This window comes from Leptonychotes weddellii, chromosome 12 (genome assembly GCF_054177405.1).
Source record: "Leptonychotes weddellii isolate Sample4059 chromosome 12, ASM5417740v2, whole genome shotgun sequence".
Taxonomy (NCBI): domain Eukaryota; kingdom Metazoa; phylum Chordata; class Mammalia; order Carnivora; family Phocidae; genus Leptonychotes; species Leptonychotes weddellii.
The window spans coordinates 63,997,345-64,009,048 of record NC_138380.1 but is presented as its reverse complement, the minus strand read 5'-3'; the positions used below and the strand labels follow the sequence as shown (position 1 = coordinate 64,009,048).

General features: G+C 39.7%; 1 protein-coding gene across 2 annotated transcripts in view; it reads left to right on the top strand.

Moving 5' to 3' along the window:
- Nucleotides 1-11,341, top strand: part of VPS50 (VPS50 subunit of EARP/GARPII complex) — a 126,090-nt gene extending 114,749 nt beyond the window's left edge. The window contains exons 22-25 of one of the 2 annotated variants that reach the window (XM_081800533.1): nucleotides 4,610-4,758; nucleotides 5,939-6,035; nucleotides 7,012-7,170; nucleotides 10,948-11,341. In XM_081800533.1, the coding sequence (XP_081656659.1) occupies nucleotides 4,610-4,758; nucleotides 5,939-6,035; nucleotides 7,012-7,170; nucleotides 10,948-11,073 (531 nt within the window). In that variant the 3' untranslated portion in view covers nucleotides 11,074-11,341. The remainder of the gene's footprint in view (nucleotides 1-4,609; nucleotides 4,759-5,938; nucleotides 6,036-7,011; nucleotides 7,171-10,947) is intronic. The other variant, XM_081800532.1, reaches the window with a different exon arrangement.
- Nucleotides 11,342-11,704: the final 363 nt, after the last annotated feature.

Below are 11,704 nucleotides of genomic sequence, written 5' to 3'. Positions count from 1 at the left end.
ACTAAAGATTTTTATTAAGGTTTTATTTCTCAAAGTCTTCAAGGGGTTTTATATCTTTCCCTTATTGTACTGGTGTAATATGGAACACTGATCCAGTTTAGGAGCTTTTCCATGGAAGTGCGCAATAAGCACATACCATTTATTTATATCAGCTTGACATTTTTGTGACTCTCTTGCTCTCTTCAAGCCTGTTTCCCTAAATGTAAACACAGAACTGTAGCCTTTAAGCAGATAATTACCATAATTTTTATGCCTAAAATGCCAGTGTTAACTAGGGACAAAGAATGGCATCCTAATGCAAACCTTTTGAAGTGGGGGCAACAATTCCAGTGATCACTGCAGGAATGTTTTTGTGAAAGAGCTCTGTGAGTAAAGAGGGAGTTCAGCACATTTGAATGGCAGGTAGGTAAGGAGTAGGTAAGGACGGAGTAGGTGAGTGCTTGTGGCCTTTCCTGTATACCCAGAGATAAACTTCATTTCTCTCAGGCCATAGATAAAACCTCTCCTTGCCTTCTGTCACCTTCTAGCACTATCTCCCTCTTCTATCCTAAATTAGCTAGTTAATATCTATATTCACAGGAACTTTTAGTTTTTAAATATATTTTTAGTTTTTATATATATTTATATATAAGTGATAACTAATCATAAAAGAATGAAATTCAAAAGTAACTCTGCTAGTATAAATATGTGGTATTCATGGTATTCAGGGTTATCCTGGTGCTATTTTGAGTTTGAGATTGTGCAATATTGGCAGAAAGTTCACGTCAGTTTGTGTCAGTGTAATGACAGAATATTTTATTTTTTAAAATATTTATTTATTTATTTCAGAGACAGAGACAGAGATAGTGAGAGAGAGGGCAGGAGCAGGGAGAAGAGGGAGAAGCAGACTCCCTGCTGAGCAAGGAGCCCGATGTGGGGCTCGATCCCAGGACCCTGAGATCATGACCTGAGCTGAAGGCAGACACTTAACTGACTGAGCCACCCAGGCGCCCTTAATTACAGAATATTTTAAAAGAGGGTGTGTTTTGGGCACTTGGGTGGCTCTGTCGGTTGAGTGGCTGCCTTCAGCTCAGGTCATGAACCCGGAGTCCTGGGATCAAGTCCCGCCTCAGACTCTCTTCTCCCTGCTCCTGCCTTCTCTCTCGCTATCTCTGTCTCTGTCTCTGAAATAAATAAATAAATAATATTTTAAAAAAATAAAATAAAATATTCTGTAATTATATTGACACAAGCTGACGTGAACTTTCTGCCAATATTGCACAATCTCAAACTCAAAATAGAGAAGGGGTGTGATTTTGTTTAGGTGATCACATGGCTTCTTTGGGGAGGTAACCTTGAAGTAGATCCCTAAAGGAAGAAATAGAGGAGTGAGCCACCAGGATGAGAATTCATTGATTTAACAACATTTATTTAGTGCCTTGTTTATTGAACACTTTATATATGATGTTAGACCCTGTCTGGGAGTTGAGGATACAATTTTGGGTGGGGAGAGAGCAATCCAACAAAACTCCCTACTCGTGTGCAACTTGTTTGCTAGTAGAGAGGGAATATTTTGGAGAAAAGTGTCTCAGGTGGAGTGAACAGGGAATGCAAAGGCCCTGAGGTGGGACCATGCTTGACGCACAGAGATGAGTATAACTAGAATGAAGCAAGTAGGAGGGTTGGTGATAGATAAAACCAAAGAGATAGCCAGAGCCTAGATCATGTAAGGCCTTTGGATTTTACTCTAAGGAAGACAGGAAGCTGTTGGAAGAGATTTAGCAGAAGAGTTGACATGATCTGCCTTAAATAGGTAAAAGAGAATTATTTTCGCCATAGTGTATCACAGTTGAGAGAGATAAGGTGGCTTGTACCAGTGTTAATGGAAGAAGTAGTGAGACATGGTCAGATTCTGGATGTGTTTTGAAGGTAGACCCATCCAGATTTGTTGATGGATTATAAGTGAGGTAGGACCCAGAGAGGAGTCAATGATGATACCTAACTTCTGGAGAGTGGAGATGGATAAGACTTTTAGGAGGGACACATTTGAGTTCAGTTTTCAGATATGTTAAATGTACTAAAGGTAAGAGAGAGGTCAGGGCTAGCATGTAAATTTTGAGTTCTTGGCATGTGGATGATATTTAAAATGGGAGATGAAATCATCTAGGGAGTAGAATTTGAGTGAGAGAAGTCTGAGGAGTGAACTCTAGGACACTCCAGTGTTTAAAGGTCAGGGAGAAGAAGACAGACTAGCAAAGGAATCTGAGAAGTGGCCAGTAGCATAGGAGAAAAACCAGGAGGGTATGGTACTCTGGAAACTAAGTGAAGAAAGTTTTTCAGGATTAGCCATGTAGGATGCTACAGTAGTTTAAATAAAATAGGTATTCAGAATTGACTATTGGACTTGGCCATAGGATGCCATTGGGGACCTTGATAACTGTTTCTTTGGAATAGGGCACACAAAAGCCTGATTGGAATGGGCTTGAAAGAGAGTAAGAGGAGAGGAAGTAAAGACTCTCTTACCATCTTCATCAGTTAAACCATTTGAGGGCCTGCTCATGCCAGGAGGCATGCCAAGGTCTTGAGATACAAAGATGATGAAATTGGTCCCAGTGCTCCCAAGAACTCACAGTGAGGTAGAGGGGTCAGGAAACCACAACTGACAAAGTGCACTTGATCCCATGTATAGACATACGTATATGTGTAGGTAACATTAACACAAGTAAGATACTGGGCGCCTGCGTGGCTCAGTTGGTTAAGCGTCTACCTTTGGCTCAGGTTATGATCCCAGGGTCCTAGGATCAAGACCCGCATCAGACTTTCTGCTCAGTGGGGAGCCTGCTTCTCCCTCTCCCTCTGCCTGCCACTCCCCCTCCTTGTGCTCTCTCTCTCTCTCTGTCAAATAAATAAATAAAATCTTAAAAAAAAAAAAAACAGAATTAAGATACTAATTTTTCTTGGGAGGCTGAGATAGTTACAGAAAGGAGGTAAATATGACCTCAGACTTAAAAGATGAGAAGGACAGAGCTAGGCAGACAAGGAGCAGAGAGCTGGTAAGAGAAGTGTGTCAGGAAGACAGGTATAGGAGGTAGTCCAGTGCAGCTAGATCCTAGGGGCATAGAAGATTACTGGGAAATGAAGCTGGCAAGGTAGCTGGTATCGCTGTAAAGGAGTAATATCATAATGACAAGTTTAGGCTTTTGTCTGTAAGGAGTGGATAGTTAATTGAGACTTTTAAACCGGGAGTGGTGTGATCACGTCTCCATTTTAGAAAGATCACTTGGGTATTCTAGAAAAATCAGCCAGTGAACTGTGTGCAAGGTGAAGTAGAAATAGGAGAAGCCAGAGGGAGAGGTCTCTATTTGGGGACTGTAAGTTCAGGTAGAAATGCTGTGGGGCCTTGGTCCCGATGAAGCAGTGACAGGGGAAGAAACGAAGGAGAGGTGTGTGCTTAGACATGATGGAGGGGGGAGGGTGGGAAAGACACGAATGATTCCAGTGTTCCTCACTTGGACAGTCTGGTAGATGGTAATTACATAACCACCGGCATTAAATGAAATAGCACAGGCAGCCATACCAAACAGGATGTAATTTTGTGACTATGTGTGTGTGTGCAGGAGAGGGGTGATTATTTTCCTTTCTAGTAGGAGAAAATAAATAATGGAGCAGCAACATTGATTAACTTGCATAGTTTCCTTATCCTGATCCTCCCTTAGAGAAAGCACAGTTGTTCCCAAAATAACTTTTAAATGCTAATTGAGTAATTAGAGATTGAAGAGAAACCATATCTTTTATAGAAGATAGGATATAAAAAAGAACTAAAGAAGAATAAAACCATTTTCTAACTTGGAAGATTTTATAATGTTTTAGTTCCATTTTGCTAAATTTATAAACCTGTTATGCTCCCAGAGTCCTGTGCATTTGATGTCTCTTTCATTCATAAGGCAAGTGTTGGAGATTTGTGACTATATAATTGATTTAAGAAGTAATCTAGATTTACATTTTGTACACTTTTAGACTTGTTTGTATCCAGTTTTTGTGCCATAATTTTCTTGGAGGATCTTAAAGCTCAGTACACCCTGCTTTTCAGGCATCCCTTTCTTTTATTCCCATTAACCATCTTCCTTCTCATCAGTAACATGACCCCAGACGTCTACCAACACAGTTAGCTCAGTTTCAGTTTATAAGTGCTTTTTAGTCCTCTTCTTGAGATATACCAGAGTTACCTTGATTAAAGTGTGGATGTGAAATGGTTAACCACACCATAATTTTGGAATGTGCCAGTTCAGTCCTCCAGAGGCCATCTCTCTTTTCTCATTTCCAGGTTTTCGAAGGGCATCTTACTATTGTCTCTATGAAACATCTGCCAATTCATAAAGATTGCTTGTGTTGGCCGATTTTAGGTCATGCGCAGATAATAGCATATGGAGTTGGATCATTTTCACTTTATAAAAAGGAAATTTCCAGTAGTTAGAAAATATAAAAGAAGGAAAAAAAAGAACAGAAACTAAATGTAATTATTTGTATGCCTACAAGTATTTTAATTACAGGTCCAGTTTTGTAAAACCACATGGTTTATTGCTATTAGATTTGATTTCAGGCTGTGTGTGTACATGCGTTGTATTTTCAGGAAGTTTCAGCTGATCCAACTGCCACCCTCACAGCAGCAGAAGAGAGAAAGGAGAAGGTACCAAGTCCACACCTCAGTCACCTAGTGGTTTTGACATCTGGGGATACATTATATGGGCTGGCGGAAAGAGTGGTAGCCACAGAATCCTTGTAAGTTGTTAAAAACCGTTGCTTTGCCTTTAAGTTTTTAAGAAAAGTTATAAAAGTAAGCATTGTATAATTAGATTTCTAGCTGTATCCATCTCCCACTTCTGAGTGTCACTTATATATTTCTGAGAAGTCTATCCTAAAATAGATTACCAGTCGATCTTTAAAACTGCATGGTTGGTTTTCAGTTACATAAATGGAAGAAGGGAAATCTTTTAGGTTTCAGTCTTTAGCAACATGATCCTTGCTTTAAAGTAAAACTTGAGGATCAAGCCCCGCATTGGGCTCCCTGCTTGGCGGGAAGCCCGCTTCTCCCTCTCCCACTCCCCCTGCTTGTGTTCCCTCTCTCTCTGTGTCTCTCTTTGTCAAATAAATAGATAAAATCTTAAAAAAAAAAAAATAAAACTTTAAAAAAACACCACATTATAGCATACTTTATATTTTCCTATCAAATTGTGATTCTAGAGAAACTAGTTACGATGTCCGTTTAGTGTTAAATGTAGTCAGCCCTTGACATCAGCAAGAATGCTTCCTGACCTTTATAAATCCCCCAGTTTTTAATACAGGTAAAGCACATGACTTCTTCCTTTAAATGTAGTCCAGTATCAGTTAAGAGTTTTTGTGTACATTACAAAAAATAGAGAAAAAGAGGGCAGCTGCTGGCAACACTCTGGGCAAATGACCCCCTCCCGCACACCAGCCTCCTGACCTGAAGTTCACGTTTGTGTCTCAGCTAAGCTGCAGTTTGCTGCATGAGGTTACTTAGGAGAAGTGCCAGCCAGATGTTAAGTCTGTGAATTCACCTCTCTGTTCTGTATAATTAAATGGGATCCTTATGGGAAATCCTTTCCAAAAAAAAACTGTTATGTTTTTTCTTCCGTCTTTTCTGTGATCTGTGCTTCTGTGTCACATGCAGAGCAGCATAGCTCTACACCTTGTGGTTTCCAGAGCAGTTGATCTGAAGTCTCCTTCTTCCACCTCTGCTCACATTCCGTGATAAGCTCAGCAATAACTTTTGGGTAGGTTGTAAATGAGCTGATACAAGGTGGTTCACTCAAGTGGAAAAGAATTTTAATGGTCGAACTTTTGCTTAGAGATCTTAAAGATGACTTATACAGAGAAGTATTGACCGGCCTGTGGATCCTGCACTCTGCTTACGCCGTGGCTTCTTTATTCCCTTTAGGGTATTCTTGGCTGAACAGTTTGAGTTCCTTCAGCCCCATCTGGATGCCGTGATGCCCGCAGTCAAAAAGCCCTTTCTTCAGCAGTTTTATTCTCAGGTCAGAGACACTCTTGGATGTCATTTCAACTGTGAGCACATTATTTGGGTTTTTTGGCTAGTGGCCAGTCTCCAAATTCCAGGAGAGCAATTAGCAGACGTTTATTCACTCATGAATTCCTGTATGAAGTACTGAGCACCTCCTATAACTTTTAGTCTAATGCCCATTACAACTGTGTTTACAATAAAGTATGATAAGGGGGAAGAAATGGCAGCAGGGAATTTAACCTTGGCTGGAGGAGGAAAGGGGCATGTGTCATCGGGAGAAGGTTGTCTAGAAAGGCTGTCTGGAGGAAGGATGTTTAAGCCGGGGCAGCCGGCTACGTCGGGAGTATATTGCAAACTAAGGGAATGGCTTACATGAAGACCAGCTGGTGAGAGAGCGCAGGGTGCCTGTCAGCGGCCGAGGAAAAGTCAAACTGTCAGAGCAGGGAAGGGGGCTAGTGGTGAGAGGGATGCCTGGAGGAAGAAGCAGGAGCTGCATGGTACGCAGTGCTCTCAGGCAGGAGGCGGACTCTGTTTCGAGGGTACAGGCAAGGTACCAGAGGATTTGAGACCGGTGAGTGGCATGGTCAGTGTGTAGTTGGCAGCAGTAGATGACAGGCCTGCAGGCAGGGAGACCGGCTTGTAGGCTGTTACAGGTTTACATTTGAGAGATGACGAAATCTTGAGGCGGGGCAGTTGGAGTGGAAATGGAGAGACGTGAAAAACCGTGAGAAATATTTGCTCATCTCCATGAAGATCTGTGGTTCTTTTATTGTTGTGTTACCAGTGGCCTCACGTTGATGGGATGTCTCCAAAGTATGTTTTGAGTAAGTCGTTTGCCAACGAACTGAAGTGTTTTCATAATTTAAATCTCCAGATATATATGTTTTATTTTTAGATGTGATGTATACTAGAAATAGGCACAGAAGATTTTTTATAAACTTGATACTTTTAGAAAATATTTGTTTTCCTTTTTGTGAAATGTATTTCAGACAGTCTCAACTGCCAGTGAACTACGCAAACCAATTTATTGGATTGTAGCCGGTAAAGCTATTGATTATGAACAGATGCTTCTCCTAATGGCCAATGTGAAGTGGGACGTAAAAGAAATTATGTCACAGCACAACATCTATGTAGATGCACTGCTAAAGGCAAGTACACAGAAATACCTTTGTTTTTGTTTTTTTTTAAGATTTTATTTATTTATTTGAGAGAGAGAATGAGAGAGAGAGAAAGCATGAGAGGGGGGAGGGTCAGAGGGAGAAGCAGACTCCCTGTCGAGCAGGGAGCCCGATGCGGGACTCGATCCAGGGACTCCAGGATCATGACCTGAGCCGAAGGCAGTCGCTTAACCAACTGAGCCACCCAGGCGCCCCAGAAACACCTTTGTTAAAGACGAGTCTACCAGGAGAACTGTTTCTGTCATTGCCCTTGCTCTAAAGTAGTGAGATTATAGTTATTACCACATTGCTAGCATCATGATATTAAAGCCCCTGAATCAGAATAGACTTCCTTTTTGAATTTTGTGTTCTTTTAGACCCAAGAATTCTTCGTAGATTTTTTTGGTTTTTGCTCCCTAATTTCCCATCTTGAATTAGAGTTTGATTGGCATGTCTTGGCTGATTTTCATATTAAATAATTTCAGTAACCATGACTGTGGTGACAAGAAGATATTTCTGTAGTTGTGTAGATTTATTAGTAAGAGACCAGGCCCCTGATTATTCCATTGTTGTTGTTGTTTTTCCAGAAATCACTTTACTTTTGCAATGTGTCACGCAAACACCTTTGCATTTAAAACTTACATTTAAAAGTTTTCTGGAAAGACTTGTACATTTTTTGTCATTTATGAATCAAGAGAGATTTGTAGATCACCTGACGTGTGCCACACACTGATCTAGGTGCTGACAACATAGTTGTGAATTAAGGAACTTACATGCCCTCAGAGAATTTACATGCCAGTACGGAGACAGCAGTAAAGACATAAATTAAGATAAAATATCTCAGATAATGAATAGCCCTGTGAAAAAGTAAATAAGCAGCAGAAAAGGGATAGAGTGGCAGGGTGTGGGTTGGGGGCAATATTGTTTATTTATGTGTTGTCAGAGAAGGGGATACTTACCAGGAGATAAAGTGAGAGTTGGGGAGAGGCCCGAAGGAAGCAAGGAGATGAGCCATGTGGATGTCTGAGGTGAGGAAAGGGCATCTGAGGAGATGAAAACTGCTTTCAGAAAAGTCTTGTTTTTCATATTTGTCAGTGAAAAGAAAATTGGCCCTTCTAAAGCTCCTGACTTTTATCTCGTTCACACAAACATTCTTACCTGCTTAGTCCAGGGCAACAGATGGTAGCCGGGACACTTGCGAACCAGTAAGCAAAGCCAGAGATCAAAACAGAGATAGCAGCGGAATTCATCATCTCTCTGCCTGGTGCCCTTCTCGAGCTCTGTGATGGAGACTGCAAGACCCTCCCCAGACTCAAACTAAGGGTGGGAGATAAGTTAGCAGTGTCTAGGGGTTACTGTCGGGTCTGAGGCTAAGTGACAAGGCTGCTCTGTAATTGCCACCCTGGGAGAACTTTGATTTCTAGACTCCCCATGAGATTTCAGTTGGGAATTTTAATTTGGAATATGATAGACAAATGTAATTTATAAATAATCACATACCCTTTTTTTTTTTTTTACAATTTTGTTTTTGAAAAGTTTATTTTTTATGGCATGCTAACCATGGTACTCATAGGGATGCAAGAAGAGAGATTTCTGCACTCAGTGAATATATATACTAGTAGGAGACTACTTGCTTTAGTTCTTCTTGTTTTTTTAAAAGACTTTATTTATTTATTTATTTATTTATTTGAGAGAGAGAGAGAACATGCACCACAAGCAGGGAGAGGGAGAGAGAATCTCGAGCAGATTCAGCACTGAGCTGGACATGGGGCTGAGATCATGACTGAGCCAAAACCAAGAGTCAGATACTCAACCGATTGAGCCGCCCAGGTGCCCCTGATTATTTTTAATTATAAGAAACATTAATATTGTAAGAAAGAACCAAGTTTATTCAGATTATTAACCTGAACCCAGTTTTTAGCAGCTTAAAACCTTCTTTCCTAAGGAAGCTTTTATATAACTTTTTTTTTTTTTCTTTTTTTGAGAGAGAGCGTGAGCAGGGAGAGAGGCAGAGGGAGAGGGAGAAGCAGGCTCCCCGCCGAGCCAGGAGCCCGATGTGGGGCTCGATCCCAGGACCCTGGGATCATGACCTGAGCCAAAGGCAGACGCTTAACCATCTGAGCCACCCAGGCGCCCCGCTTTTATATAACTTTTATTCAATTACTTTTCCAAGTCCAAACTTTTAGGTAAAAAGCAATCTGCATTTATTACCCCCCAAAAATCTTAAGTAAAATGAAATGGTTTTATTGTTCATTTAACAACATTCTTGAACATTGAATTTAGCAATGAGTAGAATGACATTGTTTACAGTTAGCATATCACTGTATTTTTTTTTTTTTAAGATTTTATTTATTTATTTGAGAGAGAGAGAGAGTTGAGCAGGAGGGGAGGGGAAGAGGGAGAGGGAGCAGCAGATTCCCTGTTGAGCAAGGAGTCCAAGGCGGTCTCCATCCCAGGACCCTGGGATCCTGATCAGAGCCAAAGGCAGACGCTTAAGCAACTGAGCCACCCAGACGCCACAGCATATAACTTTATTTTTAAAATATTAGTGGAAAGTACTGAATCATGACTGGAAATCTAAAGCAGAGTTTACTGCGGTGAAGCATAAATGCAATAGCAAATACTAGTGTTCTACTAGATTCATAAAATGAAAAGGATGAAGAACACTTATTTATTTAGCTTTGATTTTCAAAAGTAAGCTTAGTGAATTAAAAATTCACTTTTTCATAAATAATTAAAAGCATTTAACTGTCAAAAATAAATCAAAAAAATTGTGATTAGCAAAATAGCAAAAGGATAATAAGTAATCATGTGGTAGCTTGAGTGGTGATGATTAGATTTTTTTTTTTCCTTTTGTGTGTTATTAGAGAATTTGAACACATGTCACTCTTGACTTGTTAAGCATTATATAGCTGCTGTCCTGAGGAAACTAAAGGAAAAAATGTCATTTTAAACCTTGTTAAATTTATTTGAAATGTATTGTCAGGGAAGGAGCGATAGCATTTACTTTCGTAAATGAACATATTTAGATGGCAGTAGTCCAGAGAAACTAGAAATACATTTATTGAAGGGTAGACTCTTTGCTTTCATGTGATTGTTAGAATTTGTCTAAATTAGTTACATATATTTTTATTTTTAGTGGAGAGGTATCATAAAAGTTCCTAATAAGTAATGAAAATACTCAGTTTTTCTGTAGGAAACAAGAAGTATTTTATGTTTTATTTTTTCCTTTGCACTAAAAATTTGCAGCTATTACATGACTTTCAAATCATTTGGAATATAATAATTTATTTACTTTTAAAGAATGTTTAGGAAAGAGGATAATTTATCCAATTGTTCTCTAAGGAGTGTAGCCTCAAATTACAAATGGTTCACGGTTCACTCTGAGATGAAAGCTTATCAAAATATTTTTTTAAATGGGTTTCTTGAAGATAATTTTAAAGACATATTAGGTTATTAAGCTCTTTTAATCCATACCAGCAGTCCTAGAAAAATTTGAGATGAAGAAGCATTTGAACATTGTTAGCATTGTTTAATCTGTTAATGACACTTATTTCTTTTGAGATGAAATGTAGTGGGTACTCTGTATCACAACATAGTTTATTCAATGTGAGATACTTAAAAGTCCAAGTTATCTTTTGTATTCTCTTTTTGTTTTACTCAGTTTGATTCTGAGTCTTTCTATATCTTCTTCTTTGCCGGGAAGATTGGAAAGCAATGTGGCACTATAATTATATCCACATATGGCCATGATTTTTGTCTTCTTAGGAATTTGAGCAGTTTAACAGGAGGTTAAATGAGGTTTCTAAGAGAGTTCGGATACCCCTGCCCGTGTCTAATATACTTTGGGAACACTGTATACGACTGGCCAACAGAACTATTGTGGAGGGGTAAGTTTTCATGAAAGCATTATCTGAGTCTTCAATGATAAATCATAATATATGGATCACATTGTATGTTGTCATTACTGGAGAGAATAGGTAGAGAAAGTCATAGATAGCAGATAGTCCTATAATAATTCAGGTTTGACTTTAGAACATAATTGAAGAAACCTTAAACCCCACTGTGCCTCCTCTGTCTGTGCTTTCTTTTCTCAGGGGTAACCTAGAGCCAGCTAGTAGGGGAGAGTGGAAAGTAGCATCTCATGGTTATCTGAAAGTTAAACTCATAATAATTATTATTACTTAATGATATAATTATTATGATTATGCATAACACATATTGAGCACTATGTGTCATTTACTGGATCAAGCACTTCACAGGATTATATCACCAAATCCTAACATAAACTCTTTGATAGAACCATTATTCTCTCTGTGTTTTTTTTTTTTTTAAAGATTTTATTTATTTATTTGACAGAGACAGAGACAGCGAGAGCAGGAACACAAGCAGGGGGAGTGGGAGAGGGAGAGGGAGAAGCAGGCTTCCCGCCGAGCCGGGAGCCCGATGCGGGACTCGATCCCAGGACCCTGGGATCATGACCTGAGCCGAAGGCAGTCGCCCAACCAACTGAGCCACCCAGGCG